The sequence below is a fragment of the Pinus tabuliformis genome, chromosome Q (genome assembly GCF_031772625.1).
Source record: "Pinus tabuliformis cultivar Carrire ecotype Pingquan chromosome Q, CPIR1, whole genome shotgun sequence".
NCBI lineage: Eukaryota > Viridiplantae > Streptophyta > Pinopsida > Pinales > Pinaceae > Pinus > Pinus tabuliformis.
The window spans coordinates 559,998,528-560,024,887 of record NC_142296.1 but is presented as its reverse complement, the minus strand read 5'-3'; the positions used below and the strand labels follow the sequence as shown (position 1 = coordinate 560,024,887).

Here is a 26,360-nt window from a genome sequence, read left to right as displayed (position 1 = left end):
CTTCAGCCCAAAACTCCTTGAAAACTATGCCCACTTTGCCTCGATTTTTGTGTCCACTTGAAGCTGAAAATATGTACTGTACAGATACAGATTGTACTTACTGTAATGTACGTATTCCCTACGGACTGTATGGAATTCCGTACCACTGTACATATTTTTTTCATTTTTTCTTAAAAACTTCTCTCGAATGGCGTGCAACTCACGACATTAAGTTCTGTTTGTATTGTACCTTTTGCTGTCTTCTATGCCTTGATTTCTGTGCCCAACTTTGCCCAGAAATCACTCCTTCAGCTTGCTGCAAGAAATTTCTCCTTCAAAACTTTTCTCCAGCGCTCAGCCTCCTTTCTCCAATATGCTTATGAAGAATGAATGCAGTTTCTCTTTTATTCCCCCTTTTGTTTCCCTAAATGACTTTTGGGCAACCCTAAGATCTAATGGCTCAGATTCATTTAGATCAAGGGATGAGAATAAATGTGCATTTAATTCTCATTTTCTATTTTTAACTCACCCATTAAATAAAGCACCCACATTGTACTTTATGTTTAAAGTCACTTTTCACTTTATAATTTAACATCGACTTTACCACTTATAAAGTCACTTTCACTTTATAAAGTCACACTTGGGAAAATAATTATTTTGGACACTTTTCCCTAGGTAGAGACTAACCCATGGGAAACCACTTGTCCAAGGTACATTAAAAATCAACATGTGCCATTCAGAATGGAGACAGGACGAGTGATGCGGGTCCAGGGTGTACTATTTGTACCAGGACTTAGATATAGCGTGATATCTGTCTTTATGATCGAGAAGAAGGGGTTTGAGGTCTTGGTCGAGGATGGAAAGGCAAGACTCAAGCCTGGAGGCTCTAGCTCCGCTGGTATTGTGCTTGGAGTTAGAGAGAATGGTCTATATAGGATGACGAGCAAGCCTATGGATCATGAGAAGCAGGTGGAGCAGATGCAGGTTCTAAAGAAGCAAGTGCAGGTGCAGGGTTTAGAGGAGCAGGTACAGGTTCCTGAGAAGAAGGTCTATAATCCAGAGATTCAGAGGGAGTCAAGTTCTAGAGGGAGACTTTGTAGTCCAAAAGCGCGTGGTCAGTGGGGAGCAAGGGTGATCCTATAGATGCCAAGAATGAATCATGGAGAGAGTGGAAGACATCACAAGATAAGAAGGAGAAGCAGGGTGCTTCCAGCAGTGACAATGACACTTTCGAGAGAGGCATAGTTCACAGAACACGGATTGCTACAAATGTGAGCGCCAAGAGTTGCGCTAGTGTTGCAAGTAGTGATGATGATGATGAGTTACTTCCTAGTCTTGGAAGTACCTACCTTGCTAAGAGGGAGTGTTGATTTTTGAGTAGCTTGGGAGGTACTCCAAGCCCTAAGGTTCGGGGATTGGAGGACAAAGTGCCACAAGAGTCACTTGTGGGCTTGGAACCCAAGGTAGGGGTTTTGCACCCATCAGGATTTGGTCCAAAACCATGAGCATATTTTGACATGTGATGGATGAGGATGATAGCTTTCGGCGAGACGAATCTAATGCAACGAGAATCATCCAATTCCAAGTTGTAGGAATGGAGATATGAATTTTTGAAGTTTATAATTGGGTTTTGCACATGTATGTCTAGGTCGGCTTGGAGTTAAGAAGGCATGTGACAGTTGTCAAAGCCCATGGATGACGTTTTAAGGAGCCCTCCTTATGTGTATATATAGGGGGTGAGATGGAGGACATTTCCTCATCCATTGTGCAACACATAACTTGAAGAAAAGCTTGTTGGAGGAGAGATAGATCTCTGTTTTGGGCCGCTGTAAAGGAGATAAAACAACGTGGCCATTGAGGGTCTTTTTAGTGCCAAATTCAGGAGGTCGAAGTGTTGACTAGAGGGCCAAGGACCTGTTCTTGAAGGCTGAGGCTAGGGAGGCTTGTTTGAAGGTCTATTAGGGCATGGTTTGTGGGCAAAAAACTCTGTTTGGGCAGAACGTAAGTTACAGGCAGGCTGTGTGGTAGGCCACAGGCCATACCAACACAACAAGGTACTTGCGTGGGTCTATTTAGGGTTGTATTGTGCCCTAATATTCAACTAAAAGGCAGAGGGTTCACATAAAGTGATGTCGCAGGGATTGAAGGCTGTTTGAGGTCTGTTCAATGATTGTTTTAGTGCTGTTGCAGTGTGCTAAAGTGCCCTAACTAGGGACAGCCTGTGGCAGTGTGGTACAACAGATTTGGAGGTAAGGTTGTTTTGTGTTGGGTCATTGTGTTGACCAGTTTTGGATCATTTATAAATGCAACCTGTGGGAGCCTTCATAGGAGCAGATCTTGTAGTGATTGGATTAGGTGCCATTGGTCTGGTGGGGGGCAGCATGTTGGTTACCCAAAGTAGCCCTTGACAAGCTATATTGAAGTGATGAAGAAGAGCTGAAGGTTGGGTGAAGATTGGTGCCGAAAGTGCAACACTTCGATGGACAAAAGTAACTGCTAGCCTGGCAGATTGAAGCTCAAGAATTGGCCAACATAGAGAGCAGATTGGATCATCCTGTGTACATGCAACAGAAGTGACTTGCTGCAGTGTTAGGTGGTAGCCCTCTTGGAGTCTCGATGTGTTGTGCTTTGAAGGACTAAGGGGCAGCTAGTGAGCAGTGTAGGAGCGAAGGACCGACAGGACATGATACGATATAGAAGCTGAAGCGAAGTTTTTCATTGTATCTTGTATACCATAGAATGTTGTATTATTCAGATTGGTTTAATATAACGAAGATTGGGTTGTACATTATTGTACAATATTTGTTAAAAATTGTGTACACTTGTGCATATGTGATTTACTGCTTTATATTTTCCGCTGTGCAAAGTAGTTCTTGTTGAGATTCTTGGTTTGGTAGCGTAAGAGATTCTAATATTCTAACCTAGACCCAAGAATGTGGAAATTCAACACTGACCGCTCCCTTAAAAACGGGGAGCACAATTTTGTTTAGGGAGCGCGCTCTCAAGGTCGCTCTCTATCCGCTCTTAAGCGGAGTGCGCTCTGGGAGCAGATTCGGAAGGGGGGGGGAAGCACAACCCTGATTTCAATTGCTCATTGGAAAATCAAATGTGAAACCTTGTTGCATGCTAATCAAATTGAAGTTCTACATCGAAATATTAAGTGGATAACGTCATAGATTATCTAACAAACCAGAATGATCAACCCTTTGAAATGTTATATTTCATGTTTTCTTGACATGGACGGTTTTCTTCTTGTAATTTTGTCACTAAAAATACAATATTAAATCACTAAAAGCGCTAATGAAATCTGTCATACAAAACTCATGTTTTGAACCGCAACTTGTACAATAGATCTAGAATCAATGCAATCCAAAAATATTGGATGAAAAACATGAGCATATTGTCTAATCATCAATGTCCATGATTGCCAAAATTGAAGATATAAACTGAATCATCCTGAAATTTGCCCAGAAATTCCTTGAAATAATGCCTGGAACATCCCTGAAATATGTTTGGAATGTACTTGAAAGTTGCCTAGAGCGTCTTGGGAATGATTAGCAAGCCTCCGACTCACTATTAAAGTCCCCAAAAGTTTGGAGATGTTTCCTAAGCGTCTACAAGTCCTTATAACTTGGGAATGCAAGCAGGGCATGGAGGATTTTTTTGGGAAAGCGGGTCCCCATGCAACATAGTTTTTTTTTTCCATGTAATAAAGCACCCTACCACCATCCATCCTGTTACCAAGTGTAAGATATTGTTTAAGGTTCGAGGTTGTTCAACAATAGGGCTTAGCATTGCAATAAAGAAACTTAATATGAGCTCAACATGTACTTGCAGGAATTGGAACTGGGTCGGAAGGATAATAATCATTCCTCCCACTTGAGATTGTTAGTTTTTGCAACATCGGATGTGTTCTAACCACGAGATTTGGTGGAGAGGCTAGAATACATGTATTCTCCAATTCCCAGAAGTCGTTTCTGGAAATTCCACCTAGAGATGACTTAATTAGATTTATTAGTCAATTTTTAATATTTCCTAAGTCTAAAATTAGGAAATATGATTAATTAATCATAATTAATTAAGTCATGGTGAGAATGTTCTAAAAAAGTACATGGATTGATTTCTAGTTAATCCTAGCCACCGATTAAGATTTAATTGTGGCTGTTGAAGTCTCAATGGGGGATTATAAGAAGTCGATGGGGCTTGGAGAAGACACACCAAATCAGTTGAATATTTGATTTTGCTGGGAAATCGATCTCCAGAGTAGCAACATTCAGTTGCCAAAGGTGATTCAGTGAGGTCGAAGCAATGAGAGAGGGGCAATGATAGTGAGGCCAGTGGAAGCTTTTCCAGTTCAGGCTAGTACATTGCAAAGAGGAAGTGATTGCCATAGAGAGGTAGCGCAAAGCCCTCTAGAGGAGATTTCTGTTTTGTTGGGGAGAAGTCGAGATTCAGTGCCAGAAGCTGGATAGAGGTTCCAGAGGCCGGAAGAATCAGTGTCCCAGAGAACAGCTAACGAGACAGTGAGAGGTGACGCCATTCCGAGCTAGAGGGATACAGTGACTGCGTAGGTTGACGCAGAGATCGCACAGAGGTAGCAAGGGACGACTTAGTGTCAAGCTGAGGTCAGTGTCGGATCGCCTGTGGAGTGAGGAATTTTCCTCATTAGTTATTTTTGCCAGTTTGCCTCTGTTTGGATAGCTGGTTTGGGCATCCATAGTTTGTACTCAGCTTTTCACTACTGCATAATATCAAACCCTCAGCTGCTGCACCGGTTTTTCCAAGTTGTCTTTCCGGGGACTTGGTCCAAAAATAACAGTGTATTTTGTGTGTGTGCATCTATTTCTTCTAGCTTTTTTATTTCTTCCGCAGTATTTGCTTTGTGAAGGTTGCAGTGTATTTGTTTCGATATTTGCCATAGCACACAACAAATAATTTGTTTAATTAAATTAACAAATAGAAGAACTAACATCAGTGGTTGGAATAGGGTTCGGGGTTAGCTGAATTTTCACATGGTATCAGGGCACAGATTGTAAGCCAGATAGCTCAGTAGCAGAAGGGAAGAGGAATTTGGTAGCTCTGCATAAGCAGCAGTTTGAAACCCTCAGACGCAACACAGTTTTTTAGCCAGGAGGGTCAATTTCTTGAGGAAAAATTGATTCCTCTAAGAGAGCAACTGAGAAATTGGATTTCTCCAGTTCGAGGATTACTAGAGGTAGAGGGAGCAACCAATATTTTACTTGCAGAGCAGATCTCTAACTGGATATGGTATTTTGCAGCAGTTGCTAGTGCAAAATAGCATTAGGAGGAAGAAAGAGCACACATTGAGGGAAATTTTCTTTAGGGTACTTATAACTTTAGAAGTTCAATTTTCTCTTGCAGATCAACAGTCGTTGTGAGAGATTTACTCACTCCAGCAGGGAGTGCGTAGAGCCTAGCAGCAACTGAGTAGAAGAGAAGAGGACGATTTCGACTTATCTTGCTGAGATGGCCACTGCTGGACTACGAGACCAGGACAGGTTGGACGGTGCTTCTGTTGATTTGGGGTAGCATCGTATGTGCTCTAGCCACGGAAATTGGTGGAGAGGCTAAGGCACACGAGATCTCCAATACCCAGAAAGGGTTTGGGAAAATTATAAACAGTTTGGGAGATATTAAAATAATTAATATTTTTAATGGAGTCCCTAAGTCTAAACTTAGGGAAAATAAAATATTAATGTGAATTAATATAAAACTGTGTTAGAATGGTCCAACAGGAATGGATCAAGCCAGATCTAATCTTAGCTATTGATTAGGGACTTAATCTCGACTGTTGATTTGTCAACGAGAAAAGTGTTAGGCCCCTATACTACTAGTGTAGGGGCCTAACAAAAAGTATAAGAGGAGGCTTGAGGGTTACTTGGAGAATACACAAAGAGATCAAGATTTCGACTTTCTGGGGCTGGGTTTCCTGAGAAAGTTGAGAGAGTGATCAGAGTTGCAGCTGAAGGGCAATGAATACAGACGCAGAGAGGCAGAGATAACACTAGGAGGATCAGCGCAGTAGCCGGAGAGAGGGACGCAAAAGCAGCCAAGGGTTCACGCAGAGCTAGCCAGGGCTCACGCAGAGGCAGCCAGGAGCTGTGCAGTGCCTTAGAGGGCCAGCGTGGGTGATGCAGAGGGCTAGCGGGCTAACGCAGTGCCTCTAGAGGCTGACGCAGGCCAAGCCGGAGTGACGTTGGGCCAGAGAGAGGCTGACACAGTCCCTATAGGTTGACGCTGGGGTTTCGTGGGGCAGAGTGGTGCTGTGGAGCTGCCGGAGTGTTTATCCGGGGTTTCAGCCGGAATATTTGCTTCCGAGTAGAGAGGTACTACTGCCGGGATTTTTCTCTGAAATTGCTTAATAAATCAAACCCTCAGATAGCTGCACTGGTTTTCCCGCATTGGGTTTTTTCGGGGACATTAGTCCAAAAACAACGGTGTCACTTGTGTGCTTGTTTCTATTTCCTACAGTTGATGATTTGTAATGTGTTAAGCATGCATTTGTATTTATTTCTAGTATTTACATGGTAAATAACTTGTTAATTAACAGAACAAGTAGGTAGGAATAAATCAGTAAAGTGCATGAAGGGTTTCTAATGTGTCAGACTTAGAAATTCCAATAGCTTCCAACTATGTCATCTGGAAGGCAAGGATGGATTTCCTTCTGGATGAATATGGCCTAAAGCCATTCATGGATGCAGTGGTAGCTATCCCCATGGATGTAGATCAGCTGAAGGAATATCGAAAGGAGATGGTGAGGGCAAAGAGGTTGATTTTTGACGGTGTTCGAGATCACATTGTATCACACATAGCGAGCCAGGGAACGACCAAGGAGATGTGGGATACACTTTCCACGCTATACCAAGGTACTTTCGAGCAACGAAAGATGTACTTGGAGGAAAAGATGAGATGCACCAGGATGTAGAAGGGGGGAACACATAGACCCCTACCTCACCAGGATTCAGGAGTTCAACTGTCTGCTGTTGGAGCAACACCTCAAGGCACGGAGCTAGTACGATTAGCACTCAACAATGTCTCCGAGGAGTGGCAGGTCTTCGTCCAAAGCATTTTGGGCAGAGAAACCTTGCAATAGTGGGATAGAATGTGGGTTGATTTGCAGTGGGAGGAGTTGAGGCGAGACTTGGTGAAGAGCTTCACCAGTGGCAGCAGCAAGTCGAAGCAGTTGAAGGAGGAGGAGAATGTGGCCCTCGCATCAAGGGTCCCAGTCAGGGATAGGGGGAGCAATGAAAGAAGGGCCTGTCAAAGGTCAAGTGCTTCAGATGTGGTGAGCTTGGTCACTACAACACCTAGTGTCCTCTCAGGAAGAAGGACAAGGCAACAGCTCATGAGAGATCGATAGGCTTTCCTCCAGGCTGGAGGAAGACTTTGCCATGTTTGCTGACATAACCCTAGGAGTGAAATGCGGTGACTTGGTGTTGTAGCCCCTCAGTGCTACAAATGGGCAAGATTCTTGAGGAGATCCACCTATTGAATCAATAGCTTGCTATAGGGGCCCACAGTATTTCAGTAGCAAGATGGATTAGTGACAGTAGATGCAGCCAGATGACAGGTGACAGATGCAGAGTCTAGTTGGCAGTTAGATGCCGGGGAGCGTAGTGCAGAGTTGGCAGTAGTGCAGATGGCACAGTGCAGAGTCAACATCAATCCAGATGCCTCAATGACAACAAAGATACTAGCGGCAGTCAGAGACTCAGGTGATAGGTGTATCATATTGATCATAGTTGATTCAGTATTTAGGATGCTTTTTAGTTGCAGATGTTGCAGTTGCAACAACAATAGATGGAGAGGGAGTTGCAGTGCAAATGCAATGTTGGCAACAATTCAGTCAACAACAACACAAATACAACACATATTAGAGTTGTGCAGTGGTTGGTGGGCAGCAACAGCCAGACATCAGCAGTGCGATAGGAGATAATGCAAAGACATGGTGTTGTTTTAGTGGGTTGCAGCACTAGAACACATTACTCGCTAAGAGGGAGTGTTATTTTTTGTAGCATCGAATGTGTTTTAGCCACGAGATCCGGTGAAGAGGCTAGAATACGTGTATTCTCCAATTCCCAGAAATCGTTACTGGAAATTCCACCTAGGGCTGACTTAATTAGATTTATTAGTCAGTTTTTAATATTTCCTAAGTCTAAACTTAGGAAATATGATTAATTAATTGAAATTAACTAATTCATGGTGAGAATGTTCTAGAAAAGTACATGGATCGATTTCTAGTTAATCCTATCCATCAATTACGATTTAATCGCGACCATTGAAGTCTCAACAAAGGATTATAAGAAGACGTCGATGGGGCTTGGGGAAGACACAACAAATTAGTTGAGTATTTGATTTTGCTGGGAAATCAATCTCCAGAGTACAACATTCAGTTGCCGAAGGTGATTCAGTGAGATCGAACCAGTGAGAGGGGCAGAGATAGTGAGGCCGAAGGAAGCTTTTCCAGTTTCGGCAAGTACATTGCAGAGATAGTGATTGCCAAAGAGAGGCAGCGCAGAGCCCTCTAGAGGAGATTTCTGTTTTGCTGGGGAGAAGTCGAGAAAGGGTTTGGGAAAATTCTAAACAGTTTGGGAGATATTAAAATAATTAATATTTTTAATGGAGTCCCTAAGTCTAAACTTACGGAAAATAAAATATTAATGTGAATTAATATAAAACTGTGTTAGAATGGTCCAAAAGGAATGGATCAAGCCAGATCTAATTTTAGCTGTTGATTAGGGACTTAATCTCGACTGTTGATTTGTCAACGAGAAAAGTGTTAGGCCCCTATACTACTAGTGTAGGGGCCTAACAAAAAGTATAAGAGGAGGCTTGAGGGTTACTTGGAGAATACACAAAGAGATCAAGATTTCGACTTTCTGGGGCTGGGTTTCCTGAGAAAGTTGAGAGAGTGATCAGAGTTGCAGCTGAAGGGCAATGAATACAGACGCAGAGAGGCAGAGATAACACTGGGAGGATCAGCGCAGTAGCCGGAGAGAGGGACGCAAAAGCAGCCAAGGGTTCACGCAGAGCTAGCCAGGGCTCACGCAGAGGCAGCCAGGAGCTGTGCAAGGCCTTAGAGGGCCAGCGTGGGTGATGCAGAGGGCTAGCGGGCTAACGCAGCGCCTCTAGAGGCTGACGCAGGCCAAGCCGGAGTGACGTTGGGCCAGAGAGAGGCTGACACAGTCCCTATAGGTTGACGCTGGGGTTTCGTGGGGCAGATTGGTGCTGTGGAGCTGCCGGAGTGTTTATCCGGGGTTTTAGCCGGAATATTTGCTTCCGAGTAGAGAGGTACTACTGCCGAGATTTTTCTCTGAAATTGCTTAATAAATCAAACCCTCAGATAGTTGCACTGGTTTTCCCGCATTGGGTTATTTCGGGGACATTAGTCCAAAAACAACGGTGTCACTTGTGTGCTTGTTTCTATTTCCTACAGTTGATGATTTGTAATGTGTTGAGCATGCATTTGTATTTATTTCTAGTATTTACATGGTAAATAACTTGTTAATTAACAGAACAAGTAGGTAGGAATAAATCAGTAAAGTGCATGAAGGGTTTCTAATGTGTCAGACTTAGAAATTCCAATAGCTTCCAACTATGTCATCTGGAAGGCAAGGATGGATTTCCTTCTGGATGAATATGGCCTAAAGCCATTCATGGATGCAGTGGTAGCTATCCCCATGGATGCAGATCAGCTGAAGGAATACCGAAAGGAGATGGTGAGGGCAAAGAGGTTGATTTTTGACGGTGTTCGAGATCACATTGTATCACACATAGCGAGCCAGGGAACGACCAAGGAGATGTGGGATACACTTTCCACGCTATACCAAGGTACTTTCGAGCAACGAAAGATGTACTTGGAGGAAAAGATGAGATGCACCAGGATGTAGAAGGGGGGAACACATAGACCCCTACCTCACCAGGATTCAGGAGTTCAACTGTCTGCTGTTGGAGCAACACCTCAAGGCACGGAGCTAGTACGATTAGCACTCAACAATGTCTCCGAGGAGTGGCAGGTATTCGTCCAAAGCATTTTGGGCAGAGAAACCTTGCAGTAGTGGGACAGAATGTGGGTTGATTTGCAGTGGGAGGAGTTGAGGCAAGACTTGGTGAAGAGCTTCACCAGTGGCAGCAGCAAGTCAAAGCAGGTGAAGGAGGAGGAGAATGTGGCCCTCGCATCAAGGGTCCCAGTCAGGGATAGGGGTAGCAATGAAAGAAGGGCCTGTCAAAGGTCAAGTGCTTCAGATGTGGTGAGCTTGGTCACTACAACACCTAGTGTCCTCTCAGGAAGAAGGACAAGGCAGCAGTTCATGAGAGATCGATAGGCTTTCCTCCAGGCTGGAGGAAGACTTTGCCATGTTTGCTGACATAACCCTAGGAGTGAAATGTGGTGACTTGGTGTTGTAGCCCCTCAGTGCTACAAATGGGCAAGATTCTTGAGGAGATCCACCTATTGAATCAATAGCTTGCTATAGGGGCCCACAGTATTTCAGTAGCAAGATGGATTAGTGACAGTAGATGCAGCCAGATGACAGGTGACAGATGCAGAGTCTAGTTGGCAGTTAGATGTCGGGGAGCATAGTGCAGAGTTGGCAGTAGTGCAGATGGCACAGTGCAGAGTCAACATCAATCCAGATGCCTCAATGACAACAAAGATACTAGCGGTAGTCAGAGACTCAGGTGATAGGTGTATCATATTGATCATAGTTGATTCAGTATTTAGGATGCTTTTTAGTTGCAGATGTTGCAGTTGCAGCAACAATAGATGGAGAGGGAGTTGCAGTGCAAATGCAATGTTGGCAACAATTCAATCAACAACAACACAAATACAACACATATTAGAGCTGTGCAGTGGTTGGTGGGCAGCAACAGCCAGACATCAGCAGTGTGATAGGAGATAATGCAAAGACATGATGTTGTTTTAGTGGGTTGCAGCACTAGAACACATTACTCGCTAAGAGGGAGTGTTATTTTTTGTAGCATCGAATGTGTTTTAGCCACGAGATCTGGTGAAGAGGCTAGAATACATGTATTCTCCAATTCCCAGAAATCGTTACTGGAAATTCCACCTAGAGCTGACTTAATTAGATTTATTAGTCAGTTTTTAATATTTCCTAAGTCTAAACTTAGGAAATATGATTAATTAATTGAAATTAACTAAGTTATGGTGAGAATGTTCTAGAAAAGTACATGGATCGATTTCTAGTTAATCCTAGACATCAATTACGATTTAATCGCGACCATTGAAGTCTCAACAAAGGATTATAAGAAGACGTCGATGGGGCTTGGGGAAGACACACCAAATTAGTTGAGTATTTGATTTTGCTGGGAAATCGATCTCCAGAGTACAACATTCAGTTGCCGAAGGTGATTCAGTGAGATCGAACCAGTGAGAGGGGCAGAGATAGTGAGGCCGAAGGAAGCTTTTCCAGTTTCGGCAAGTACATTGCAGAGATAGTGATTGCCACAGAGAGGCAGCGCAGAGCCCTCTAGAGGAGATTTCTGTTTTGCTGGGGAGAAGTCGAGATTTAGCGCCAGAAGCTGGATAGAGGTTCTAGAGGCTGGGAGAATCTGTTTCCTAGACAACAACTGATGAGATAGTGAGAGGTGACGCAGTTCCAAGCTAGAGGGACGTAGTGACTACGTAGGTTGACGCAGAGACTGCACAGAGGTAGCAAGTGACGACTCAGTTTCGAGCTGAGGTCAGTGTCAAATTGCCTGTGGAGTGAGGAATTTTCCTCACTGGTTATTTTTTCAGTTTTCCTCTGTTTGGATAGCTAGTTTGGGCATCCATAGTTTGTACTCAGGTCTTCACTACTGCATAATATTAAAACCCTCAACTGGTGCACCGATTTTCCCAAGTTGGGTTTTTCTGGGGACTTAGTCCAAAAATAACAGTGTATTTTGTATGTGTGCATCTATTTCTTCCAACGTTTTTATTTCTTCCGCAGTATTTGTTTTGTGAAGGTTACAATGTATTTTTTTCGATATTTGCTGTAGCACACAACAAATAATTTATTTAATAAAATAAAAAAATAAAAGAAATAACATCAGTTGCTACAATAGGATTCAGGGTTAGCCGATTTTTCACAGAGATAAACCCAATTGATAGTTCTAGTACTTTTATTGATGGTACCTAACTAATGCATCGACCCTCCTCATAAAATTTGTTATAGGGGCATGAGAGTAGTGTGCTTCTCTCTCTCTCTCTCTGCCCATATATATATATAGAGAGAGAGAGAGAGAGTCATTCTTACCTTTATATATATATATATATATATAGAGAGAGAGAGAGAGAGAGAGAGAGAGAGAGAGAGAGGCACAATACCTACATGCCCCTGCATCCAGATTTTAAGACTTGTGAACCCTCAGCTTTCTCCTTGGCTACTAGTTTAAAAGTTTTGATTTGCACAATCCACAATTGCTTGCATTGTTTTTCCATTTTAGTATCTATTTACTACATTTTAATATAGACAACAAAATTGCCCTTTTTGATTTCATTTTGGATCCCAGCTTCCAAGGCATCTTTGGGGACTTTGAGGCAACAATGGGTATGCCTGTTGTTCTATGCTTCTGTTTCTATTATGAGGATGGAAGGTGCCAAAATTTCATAACTATTGCCTTCGTGGTAGGGAGGTAGCTTCCCTTCATTTTTTGAGGCTACTTGTGATGGTTTGCTCTTTTGTTATTACCTGTGTAATGTTCCTTAGTAAAATTTTTCTGTTAGGGCTATAGGAGCATAAGACAATATTGTACCGTATCATAGCCTTCCCCTTTTAATTCAATGAAGATGATATTAAAGGCATAACAATATAAAGAGGAAGGTAACCTTCAACAATATCAATCAGTATATATCAAGTTACAATTTCCACAGATTCACTTCCTAGGCTGTTACACCAGTAGAGTCTGCTGCACAACACTTAATAATTAAAAAACAGTGGCACTCCTTTAAATTGACCTATAAGCAACTCAACTAACTGGATTACTAGCTCTTTTGTCACTGCCAAGCTTGCCTTCACGACTCAGCTGCTTTACCGTTCTGTAGTCGCCAGAATGTCCTAACAGGTCCTGTTGCTGGCACGTTGCTTGCCTCTCCACTACTAACCCACCTTCACTTCGCTGCCTCACGAGTGCTTCAGTGACAGATTGCTGCCACTGCAAACCCCTCAAAGGTGATCCGCTACCTCAGAATCAACCCTTGCTGCCTTGGTAATTCAGATGATCATCCGACTATCTCAGATATGGTATTATGAATACTCCACTGCCTTGGCTATCTTCCCTGTTACTGGGAAACCATGTTTCAAGAGGGTCGCTGCCTCATACCAAGGTCTTAGGCGTTTCGCTTGCCAAATTGCGTCACTATATTACCTCGCTGCTGTTGGGAGGGGTTTTTAGGTTGAACACATGCCCTGGGTTGGACCTTCAGGACTGCCTGGTGCCTCACTGCTTTTGCTATTGCCTTAACAGGCTTCCGCTGCCACAGAGAGGGCCGTGCCTACATTCTCGGTCGCGATGCTTCGCTGTTCTGTAACTGACTTGGACAAAATTCATTGTTATATAATTATTCCTTATTTGCTCGAACAAATCGTTCCACAGTAGTTCTCCTTGATTTTCAAAATTAGACCAAAGATGCCTCAGATTTTATGCCAAACAGAATGAGTAAGAGAGGGGATTGGCTAGGGTGGGATCATCACCACTGAAACCAATCAAAGGAAAAAGGAGTCTTAAAACCCTTAGAGCCTCAGGTCACAAAACATAAATATCCAATCAACCATGATGAGACTAATGATTCTCCTCTCTGTTATTTTTAGGTTGAACGCATGCCCTGGGTTGGAGCTTCAGGACTGCCTGGTGCCTCACTGCTTTTGTTATTGCCTTAACAGGCTTGCACTGCCACAGAGAGGGCTGTGCCTAATTGCTCGGCCGTGATGCTTCGCTATTCTGGAACTGACTTAGACAAAATTTGGTGTCATAGAATTATTCCTTATTTGCTCAAACAAATCGTTCCGCAGTAGTTCTCCTTGATTGCCAAAATTAGACCAAAGTTGCCTCAGATTTTATGCCAAACAGAATGAGAGTAAGAGAGGTGATTGGCTAGGGTGGGATCATCACCACTGAAACCAATCAAAGGAAAAAGGGGGTCTTAAAACCCTTAGAGCCTCAGCTCACAAAACAGAAATATTCAATCAACCATGATGAGAATAATGATTCTCCTCTCTCTTATTTATAGAACTCCCTTTGGGGTCTCTTCTCCTTATTTTAATTTGAGGGGTTACAAGTTTCCCTCCACTTAGCCCCAATTCTGGCTTCCTTCACAAGTTTTGCCCCAATTACCCCAATTTACCCAATGTTGCCCCAAAAGCATTGGATAATGGGTTCCCCACTTTATCATCGACTATAGGCTATAAGCTACGGTGTTGGATAGGTTACTTCGTCCTCCCCTGGGCAATTAATTAGTAGGGAACATTACAGTCCCCCCCTTCTTGACATTGCTTGTCCTCGAGCAATTGCAAGTTCAGTTGCTGTAAAATTTGTCCCCCTGCTTTCAAGAATGAGGACTTCTCATTCTTCTGCTTCATTTGCAGATCAACAATTCTGTGTCTACACTGTTCAACCTCCTTTTGCACAACCTTGAGACAAGCCTTGGGAGATTGTGATTCTCTCTCTACATCTACCATTTTTTCTTACTATCTGAAGTAAGTGCATACTACTAGTACTGACCACCTTCGGTAACCTTTCCAGTTTGATCCAAGTGAACCCAAACCTGTTTTTCAAGACAAATAATCTGGTGTTTAATACATCTCAGCTGAAGCACCAACCTGCTACAGTTGCTTTGTCGTCTCCTTCTTTTCCATAAGAAGAGGACCTTGAACCTGCTTTGCCTTCACACTCCCTGATACAAGCTTGATATTGTAATCATCATTCTCTGTTATCTGTTGAAGTAATCATTGAGTTTGAGTTAGCATATCTTCATATGCTTGCCCAATAGTCTCTGTTTCATCTATATAGGCTTCTCCTTCTTCATTTTTAGCTTTCAAGGCTTCAATGAACTCCAATATGTCCCTCTCTGCAGCGTCAAGATTTTGCCTTGAGTCAGCTATCTCAGCTTCAGCAACAGCAAGTCTCTGTTGGCAGACTGCCTCAGCTTCATTGGCTGCTTTGACCGGCAATTCCAAACTGTGCTCATCAAGGGAAGACTTTAGCTTATGCACCTGTATCCAAGCCTTGCATCCTGCCTGCCTTGCTTCCATGACATCCAAGTCTCTGTATTTTTGCTGTGATGTATACGATCCTTCTATTTCTGCAGACAGCAAATTATGATTATGAAGTCTGAAGTTTAGAGAAGTTGAAATCCCAACATTATGTATCCTCATATGATAGGTTTTCCTAGGTCAATCATTGAATATCTTGTACCCAATACCAACAGGGACTGGCTTATTGTAACGATAGGGCCCTCTCCCATTAAAATAAACTCCATCAGGCATTTCAAGGTCCTTTCCAACATCAAGGACTGCTCACAAATCTTTGTGACCCCTTGTATTCCAGTCGTCAATAAAGATTTTGAAATCTCCCTCAGGGGTCCCAAAGGGTACAAGAATCACTGGGTGATGGTTCCTAATAACTCCTTCAGACTCTCCTTTCGTCCTCTGAGAGTGAAGGGAATGAAAGTAAAGGAAACTGGCAACCTGATCCTTGGCCTGAAAATTATAGGTCTAGTTCCACCCTACAATAATAGGACAATTGGTCCCAGATACACTATCCTGCCAAGAATATCTTTGATTTTGCAAACCATTCCAATTGAACAGAAATAGGTCATCCAATTTGTTCATAATATGTACTGCAGAATTCCAATTGGTTGTCAAGTTGACCAAGGGTCCAGGAATCTGCTTATTAATTGCAAGCACATTTGATAGAAGTTCATTGCTGTATTACTGTTCAACATACTTCACATGCTTTTCAAGATGTTTCCTACAGTCAATATGCCCATCTATGGACCTTCCTCCTAATCTCTGTTCCATAGGGTCTACAGGAAAATTTGTCTTTGCAGTTTTATCTCTTCGATGGCCCTTCACATCAATTTCCAGCCTACTTCCACAAAAATCAAGCTCCAGTTTCAAAGTTGAACATTCCTTATATTAAGGCAAGGGCTTCAAACAATGCCCATCCGTAGCCTCAGGTGGTATGTCATGTGCCGCCCTAAAGAACCTTTCCCTGAGTGTAGATTCAGGGACCAGATATATTTGATCTTTATAGAAAATGAGCTTATCTTCTACCCTATACCTGTCATCTTGGATGAGACCATCCATCAATTTGCAGGCAAACTTATTTATGGAGTATTCTACTAGAAGGTGGGCTTTCCAATCTCTGGTGCTATCCCCGAGGGATCATGCAACTGATCCCCAGGTCAGTGCATTAATCTCCACATGCTTCTTGTACTTAGTACCAAAATATTGTTGACTAATATTTGCTGATTCCTGATTTGGGGTTGAATATTCTGCTATGCAAGCTACATCTCAATGCTCCATGCTTATAGACCACCTCCATTTGCTTAGCTGATATAGTTCGGGCGCCACCATTGGACATACCTCTCAATACTACCTTGCTGCTATTTGCATCCCTGAACTCATTTCCATCACCTGGTAGTTCATTGAAAATTTTCCTATCTAATACAACCATTGTACTCCCAACAAAACATTGGTATCTACGAGTTCTATTACATAAAATCATTGGCGAACATGTAATTACTCAATGTCACATTCAAACATGGAACTACTTGCATGCATGTCATGTTATACCCATCAATTGCCCTCACTCCGAAGCCTTCAAATTATTCTGTGGAATGCCTCTGCTTACCACCACAGCGGCATCGATGAAATTGTATGTAGCTCCACCATCAACCAATGCTATGATTCGTTTCCCTCGTATGACATCCTTGATCTTGAAGGTTTAGTATTTAGGAACTCCAAAGAGAGAGTCGATAGTATCTCCTTTGATTCAAGTGACTTCTCATCTCCTTTAGCCTCCTCAAGGGACCATTCTTCTCTAGAATTGCTAGGCTCCTTGCTTGGTGCTAGTGTTTTATCATCTTCATTTTCATTTTCAGCCACTACAATGTAGTGAATATTCCCTTTTCCTAAACATCTATGACCAGGTTCCCATGGTTTTTTGCAAGTGAAACATAGTTTCTTCGCCCTCAACTCGTTTTGTGTCTCCTCATCCAGCCTATCCTTCCTGGTCCCATCTCTCCGAAATGGCTTCTTTCCCTTGTCCTTCAGAGGGATTAGTGGTTTGGAAGAAAACTTCACCTTTGGCGCTGCATCTCCCATATCTCGTGTCTTGGTGATGGCAGCATACAATGTGGTAGGTTTGAAAGCCTTGACCCACCCATGTTGTTGTTCAACTAAACCCTCTACGAAGAGCATCACCAACCTCTGCTCTGATATGTCCGTTACAATGACTGCCAACTGCTGGAATTCTGAAATATAGGATTCCATTGTCCCGGTTTGTTTGAGCTGTGCTAGCTCTCTAATGTATATATCAGGGTCCTTCCGACGAAGCGATCTATCAATCTTTGAGTGAATTCCACGCAAGAGGTTATGCTGGAGTGCCCTGACATGACCAGTCCATGGTACCACCATTCGTGTGCTTCCCCCCCCCCCTCCAAATGCACTGTGACAAATTTGATAGCATATGCTTCCAACATTGGAATAAGTTGGAAGTAGGTGTCTAGATTTTGTACCCAAACAATTGCTGAGCACTTCGATGATGCATTGAAAAAGGGAATGGACAACTTTCCCATCTTGTGTGTGAGATCATGATTCTGCTGTGGCCTCTGTCTATTTTTGTACTTGATGCTATTGAACTCATGAAAATTCATGGCTGCCTGCACATCTTCTCCTAGTGCTGCATACTCCCAAAAGTATTCAGTAATTTTTTCATTCTGTTTTGCTGCTCCTGGGGTTGCTGCCCCCTGACCACTTGGAAACTATGGTGGTAGAGGCCTTCTACTAGTTGCCCTTGTGTTGGCTTGAGCAAAGATACTGGAAGAGCCCAGATTATGGCTGCTGCTCCCTTCAGCAAAAGTTTTGTTACTCTTGATTTTGGGTAGCAGCAGATGTGCTCTAGCTCCGAAATTTGGTGGAGGGGCTAGAACACATAAGATCTCCAGAACCCATAAATCGTTTGGAGAAATTCCACTTGGATGAGGAGTTATTAAAATAATTAATATTTTTAATGGGTTCCTAAGTCTAAACTTAGGAAAATAAAAATATTAATGGGTGTTAATAAGAATATGGGTGAGAAACTTCTAAGTGATGAGGATCAAGTCTGTTTTAATCTTAGCCGTTGATTAGGGACTTAATCTCGACCGTTGATTCATCAACACGAAAGGTATAAGAGGAGGCTTGAGGGTCAGTTGGAGACACACAAAGAGATCAAAGAGTTCGATTTTTCTGGGGCTTGGTTTGCTGAGAAAGTCGATCTAAGTGATCTGAGTTGCAGCGAGAGGGGCAATTTGGCAGAGGGACTTCAGTCCAAGGTCGAGGATACATAGCTGAGAGGCAGAGCAGCAGTAGGAGACAACGTAGCTCCAGAGAGGGTGATGCAGAAGCTAGAGGGGTTGACGCAGTTCCTTAGAGGTAGCGCTGGGGTTTTCTGTGGGGCAAAGAGTAGCGGTTCAGTGTATCGACTTTTGAGCAAGGGAGGCTCATTGGGAGGGTGACGCAACTCCTAGAGGAGGTGACGCATTTCCAGCGCAGAGCTTGGAGCAGCGATCGCTGTCCAGCATTGGGAACAACAATTGTCATCTATGGGGTTTGATCATCCAGTTGCTGGAATTGTCAAAATATCTGTCTCCGGATAGAGGTACTTCTGCCAGGTTTATTCTTTGTTGGGTGAGCCGGATTTGGCACCCTAGTTGTATTCAGAAATCTGCTTAATAATACAAACCCTCTATATGCTGCACCGATTTTGGGTTTTTTCGGGGACGATTGTCCAAAAATAACAGTGTCCCTTGTGTGATTGTCTCAGTTTATTTCAGTTCATGATCTGTATGTATGTGTAGGCTGCAATAGTGTTTTCATTGTTGTTTAAGTAATTAAATAACTTGTTAAATGTAAAGAACAAGTAAGAGATGATAAACCAGTGATTGCAGTAGGATTTCTGATGTGTAGATTCAGAAATTTTTACATGGTATCAGAGGATTACAGAGCATAGGAGACTGAAGACACCATCCGAGAAATCTAGAGAATTTGCTGCAAAAAAGTAGCTGTCCCGAGTGACAACGTTGTTTCAGAGGCAGAGGAGCAGCTGCAGGAGTGACACAGAGCTACAGGAGGTGACGTTGAGGCTCACGTAGTGCCCGTGTTAGCATTTCGAGCCTGCAGAGGGTGATGCAGAGCCAGAGAGGAGCCACGCAGTGACTACGTCAGCTCTCTGGGCCAGCGCAGAGACTGAGAGGTTCAAATCAGTCAGTCGCCGGGGATGAGGAAGCAAAGTAGATTCGATTTGAGGAGCTGGTGGGAGCTATTTCTGTTGGTGCAGAACAATGTCTGTGGAGACAGAGCTGAGGTAGAGGGAGGCACTGCCTTGACAGATTTCTAGCCAAAGAAATCTAGATTCGGGTTGTAGCAACAAAGGAGGATTGGAGAGGAAGTGATTCAACAATTGGTGGGAGGATTTCCGTGAAGGAAATCAAGACTCAAAGGGAGTCTAGAGGAGCTTGTTCCTTAGAGGATTTCTAGTGCCAAAGAAATCCAGATCCAAGTCTTGCTAGATTGACAGCAGGAGAGGGAGAAGAGAACCAGTCCTATTTTTGAGCAGAGATGGCAATGAATGGGTTGAGGGATTAGGACAGATTGGATGGAGCATCCAATTTTGTCATTTAGAAGGCCAGGATCCTGGCAATCCTAGACAAACATCGCATCAAGGACTATGCCTTGAAGGTAGTTGCTGAGCCGGTCGACGCTGATCCGTTGAAGTACGAGGAGGCCTAGGCTAAGGCCAAGTGCATGATCCTAGACAGGGTCAAAGATCATTTAGTACCACACATTGCTGAGAAGAACACAACAAGGGAGATGCGGGAGGCGCTGACCACCTTGTATCTGGGATCTTCTGTCCAACGGAAGATGCTATTAGAAAATCAGCTGAGACAGTACCAAATGCAGAAGGGAGAGGAGATTGATCCCTTCCTTCTCAGGTTGCAAGGGATTCGTGACCAATTAACTTCCATGGGGTCTACACCAGATCTTGAGTTCATGGTTAGGTTTGCCCTGAATGCAGTCACCGAGGATTGGGAGACCTTTGTCCAAAGTATCTTGGGCAGAGCGACTCTCCCCAGTTGGGAGGAGATGTGGGCAGCTCTTCGAAAAAAAGAGCTCAGGAGGATGATCAAGACAGGGAGTAGCGGCAAGGGAGCCTGAGTCAAGAAGGAGGAGGAGGAGGATGCAACTCTTGCATCATCGGGACAACAAGTGCAATAGAAAAGGAAGAAGGACATCACCAAGGTCAGATGCTTCCACTGTGGGGAACTGGGAAGAGGTGCCCAAACTCTTGATCACATATGGCTACGGGAGCCCTTAATGACGGTAGCAAAATGATAGGTGTCGATTGGAGCAAGGTGTGATGGAGCGATAGTGGCAGAGCTAGAGTGCCAAAGTCTGAGGCAGCGCAGTGGATGTTGTAGCAGTGCGAGAGGCACAAAGTAGTTTGCAGCAGCGCAGTAGCAATAGAGGGTCAACACAGATTAGCAGCAGAGGCAGCTTCAGCATCATGAGGCATCCAGACTAACCAACATGTCATTTTTTGGGTGAAGTTTCAGTTGCTTACTTCTCAGCAACTGAGTTGTAATGCAGTAGTTAGTAGTGGCAATGCTATGGGCGGCATAATGCAACATTTTGAGAGGGAGCTGCAGTATAGATGTAACAGTGACAGTGGCAGAGTCATGGGCAACAGTGTAGTGGATGAAGGGCATTGGGTCGAGCATCAGCAACACGGAGGATCGATGCAGTGGATCAGTGTGATGCTTCTATGGGGAAGTATTAGTAGAGCACATTCCTCTCTAAGAGGGAGTGTTAATTTTGGGTAGCATTGGATGTGCTCTAGCTCTGAAATTTGGCGGAGGGGCTAGAACACATAAGATCTCCAAAACCCAGAAATCGTTTGCAGAAATTCCATCCCGATGAGGAGTTATTAAAACAATTAATATTTTTAATGGGTTCCTAAGTCGAAACTTAGGAAAATAAAAATATTAATGGGTATTAATAAGAATATGGGTGGGAAACTTCTAAGTGACAAGGATCAACTCTGTTTTAATCTTAGCTGTTGATTAGGGACTTAATCTCAACCATTGATTCATAAATAGGAAAAGTATAAGAGGAGGCTTGAGGGTCAGTTGGAGACACACCAAGAGATCAAAGAGTTCGATTTTTCTGGGGCATGGTTTGCTGAGAAAGTCGATCTAAGTGATCTGAGTTGCAGTGAGAGGGGCAGTTTGGCAGAGGGACTTCAGTCCAAGGCCAAGGATACATAGCAGAGAGGCAGAGCAGTAGCAGGAGAGACAACGCAGCTCCAGAGAGGGTGATGCAAAAGCTAGAGGGGCTGACGCAGTTCCTTAGAGGCAGTGCTAGGGTTTTCTGTGGGGCAGAGAGAGCAGCAGTTCAACATATCGACTTTTGAGCAAGGGAGGCTCACTGGGAGGGTGACGCAGCTCCTAGAGGAGGTGACGCAGCTCCTAGAGGAGGTGACACATTTCCAGTGCAGAGCTTGGAGCAGTCATCGCTGCCCAGCATTGGGAACAACAATTGTCATTTATGGGGTTTGATCATCCAGTTGCTGGAATTGTCAAAATATGTCTCCGGATAGAGGTACTTCTGCCAGGTTTATTCTCTGTTGGGTGAGCCGGATTTGGCACCCTAGTTGTATTCAGAAATCTGCTTAATAATACAAACCCTCTATATGTTGCACCGGTTTTCCCGAATTGGGTTTTTCTGGGAACGATTGTCCAAAAATAACGGTGTCTCTTGTGTGATTGTCTTAGTTTATTTCAGTTCATGATTTGTATGTAGGTGTAGGCTGCAATAGTGTTTTCATTGTTGTTTAGGTAATTATATAACTTGTTAAATGTGTTGGAGTCACGATTGCCGTTACACCAAAACCCGCAGGTGTTAGTAAATAGACACATTGCTAGATTTAAGCACATGCCACGAAACACACGGGGAGCGTTGACCTTCTATCGCCATTAACGGGGAGCCAACAATCTCCCCCCCAACGCGAGCCCAGTGTGTTTCGAACTCGAGACCTCTGGCTCTGATACCACTTGTTGGAGTCACGATTGCCGTTACACCAAAACCCGCAGGTGTTAGTAAACAAACACATCGCTAGATTTAAGCACATGCCATGAAACACACGGGGAGCGTTGACCTTCTATCGCCATTAATGGGGAGCCAACAAAATGTAAAGAACAAGTAGGAGATGATAAACCAGTGATTGCAGTGGGATTTCTGATGTGTAGATTCAGAAATTTTCACAGTTACCAAAATTAAGTCCATTAGCAGCATTCTTACTTGTGATGTTTAGATTTCCCATGACCTGGGAAAAAAACTGAGCCATTTGCTGCTGTCCTTGGGCTATCTGCTTCTGCCCATGTTAACAGTTGGGCTCTTTGTTGCCGCCTTTGGATTATTTGTTCCTGTCCCCTATTTAGCTCATGTGAGAGGCCTATGGGGTTTTCTTGTTCTTCCCTGTCCTCCATGTTTGAGTTGTGGGTAACCCTTCTCTTCCTAATTGTAATGTTTTTTCTATCTTCTGGAAGTATACAGAGCACATATGTTCACAGGTTGGCAGGATGCACAACTCTGATACCACTGTAATGTTCCTAGGGAAACTTTTTCCCAGTATTGGAGCATAAGACAATATTGTACCAGTATCACAGCCTTCCCTTTTTAGTTCAGCAAAGATGACATTAAATGCATAACAATATAAACAGGCAGGTAAGCTTCAACAATATTAATCAGCACTTATCAAGTTACAGTTCACACAGATTCACTTCAGGCTGTTACACCAGCAGAGTCTGCTGCACAGCACTTAATAATTAAAAGACAGTAGCACTCCCTTACAAATTAACCTAACAGTAACTCAACTAACTGGCTTACTAGCTCTTTTGTCACTGCTCAGCTTGCCTTCACAACTCCGCTGCCTTACTGTTCTGTAGTCACCAGAATGTGCTAATGGACCCTGTTGCTGGCACACTACTTGCCTCTCCACTCCTTCTAACCTGCCTTCACTTTGCTGCCTCACAAGTGCTTCAGTGAGAAATTGCTGCCACTGCAAACCCCTCGAAGGTGATCTGCTACTTCAGAATCAGCCCTTGCTGCCTGGGCAATTCGTATGATCATCTCGCTATCTCAGACATGGTATTATGAATACTCCGCTGCCCTGGCTATCTTCGCTGTCAGAGGGGAACCCTGTTTCATGGAGGCTGCTGCCTCAGACCAAGGGCTTAGGGGCTTTGCTGCCCAAAATGCATCCCTAAATTACCTCACTGATGTAGGGAGGGGTCTTTAGGTTGAACGAATGCCCTGGGTTGGAGCTTCAGGACTGCCTCGTGCCCTGCTGCTTTTGCTATTTCCGTAACATGCTTGTACTGCCACAGGGAGGGCTGCCTACTTGCTCGGCTGTGATGCTTCACTGTTATGGAACTGACTTGGACAGAATTCGGTGTCACAGAATTATTCCTTATCTGCTCAAACCAATCATTCCAAAGTAGTTCTCCTTGATTGCGAAAGTTGGACCAAATATGCCTAAGAAATTCTGCCAAACAGAATGAAAAAAGAGGGGATTAGATAGGGTGGGATCATCATCACCGGAATCAATAAAAGGAAAAAGGGTCTTAAAACCCTCAGAGCCTCAGCTCACAAAACAGAAATATCCAATCAACAATGATGAGAATAATGATTCTCCTCTCTCTTATTTTAATTTATATATACTCTTTGGGGTCTCTTCATCTTATTTTAATTCGAGGGGTTACAATTTTACCTCCACTTAGCCCCAATTCTGGCTTCCTTTACAAGATTTGCCCCAATTATCCCAATTTACCCAATGTTGCCCCAAAAGCATTGGATAATGGGTTTCCCCCTTTGTATAGGTTACTTCGTCCTCCCTTGGGCAATTAATTAGTAGGGAACATTACGACCTGGCCCCACTAACATTTGTTCCAGTGGCTCATGTTGGTTCATTTTCTGTATGTGTTTTTCAGTTCAATATGTGTGCACACAAAGTTATATGCTTTGATCATCTTTGAGATGGTTCAGATTTGGGAAGACTTAAGAGTGTGGGTGCTGGAGATGTTGAGTCTATGTATTACATGTTAGTTGCAGATGGATTATGCTGTCTGGTTTTTGATGGCAGAGCGGTCTTATCTCCGATCTACCTCTTATAAGTTATATGTTGCAACTCTTAAGTCATAACTGCGACCTCTGTATAGCTCTGCAGTCTCATGGTGCCATTTTTTAAAATGCTTATATTGAACAAGAACTATGGAATTTGTGCGGTGCATGTCTTTGAATTTATTGAATCTATGAATATGGTTTGAACCTAGAATTGAGAAAATGCGTCTCTTTCGAACAGTAACTGCTCCCTCTTAACAATTTGAACCTGTTTTTTTGATGTCATTGCATTATTAGAAGCATTATTTGTGCAGTGCATCACTTTTAAATTGTAAATATTTTTTGCACTTATTGGTAGACCCCAGAATTGAGAAAGTGCATCTCTTTCGGAGAATAATTGTTCCCTGTGTTATCATTCTTTTGTATCCAATTCATTGCATGTTATATTTAATTCATAACTTGATGCAAACTAAATCTCTGACAGTATCAGTTCTCGAGTTTATGAAAACAAATTTGTTTATAATGAAATGGACGTCAGAAATAATAAGCATGAGAAACTGGCATTCTTAAAAGTACCATGCCAATGATGGTTGATGACCTTGAGTTTGTTTTTCATCAGTTAATTTTGAGCTGCAAATGAATTCTTCTTTGAGACATTGTGTGGCGGCATAAATCTAATGTATTACTGTTATCACTTTCAAAGTTTCAATTATGTGAGAGTAACTTCAATGACTTTGGATAGATTTGATGCCATAAAATTGATATTGTTGAGCTATGGGTGAAGAGAATGCTCGAGTTATGGTTCTTGCTGCGACAAATAGGCCCTGGGAACTTGATGAGGCAATCTTGCGCCGTCTTCCCCAAGCATTTGAAGTCCGCATGCCAAATTGTGCAGAGAGGGCAAAGATTCTCAAAGTAATTTTGAAGGGTGAAAACGTGGAGGATAATATTGACTTTGATCGTATAGCTAGGTTATGTGAAGGATACAGTGGTTCTGATTTAACAGAACTTTGCAAGCAAGCAGCATATATCCCAATCAGAGAGTTGTTGGATCAAGAAAAGGATGGCCAGCTAAGTTCTCAGGTCAGTACATGAGAATTGAGTATTATATTGTAGGCTGCTTATTCTCATTCTAGTTTGCAGTAGCTTTGAACAGTAAATTAGGGATGTAAATTTTCTTTTTTTTTGCCAGATGCCAAGACCCTTAAAGCATTCAGATTTGGAGAAGGTCCTTTCTGTTTCAAAATCATCCAGGGTTGTTGCAAGTGAGTATTCAAATAGGAGACAGTCTGAATTACAGGCAAGGTCAGGGCCATCAAGTGAGTATTCAGACGTTAGGCTATCCGATTTTCTGAAGTTTATTGCTGTGTTTGGCGGCAATTCTCGTAGAACAACTCCAGACCCTTGAAATAGAGATGAAGACCTTCGAGTTTGAGAGTTTTTTTATTCATGATAGTATCTCTTGTATTCATTTTGAACCACTGATGGTATGCTGCAGTTGTATTCATTGCCTGCCTTTTTTATGTTCACCGCTGCTGCTTTTTTGTGATATTCCTTTTTTATTACATTTAAATAAATGATACATGAACTAGAAGATGTTTGTTCATACTTCTTGGCTAAAGTAATAGAGAATTTATTTCTGACAAACTTTGAGTACTGAAAGATAAGAAATCTCTTAACGATCATTTGAGATGCTTTAATAACACCAGTTTTACCTTTGCCTTTTTCTTGTTGTGGGACTTGAACTTAAAGATTTAACCGTGTGTACTGACATTGTTTCCTTCATTCCTTTGCATTTCGATCTAGCACTTAACATTATCTCCTTTGTGCTATTGTTTCAAAATAAGTTTGTTTGTTGTAAATGGACAAACTATAGTTTCTATGTGAGTGAATTTACAGGAGGGTTCTATCTATAGAGGATTCATCGATATGAGTGATGATATGTATATTAAGTCAAATGATTGTGAGAGGGATGAA

At 42.9% G+C, this 26,360-nt stretch overlaps 1 protein-coding gene across 1 annotated transcript in view; it reads left to right on the top strand.

Moving 5' to 3' along the window:
• LOC149220670 (uncharacterized) overlaps positions 1-26,109 on the top strand; it is a 133,263-nt gene extending 107,154 nt beyond the window's left edge. Inside the window, exons 4-5 of the mRNA XM_089384852.1 lie at positions 25,168-25,466; positions 25,576-26,109. Of these exons, the coding sequence (XP_089240978.1) occupies positions 25,168-25,466; positions 25,576-25,791 (515 nt within the window). The 3' untranslated portion in view covers positions 25,792-26,109. The remainder of the gene's footprint in view (positions 1-25,167; positions 25,467-25,575) is intronic.
• The last annotated feature ends 251 nt before the right edge of the window (positions 26,110-26,360 follow it).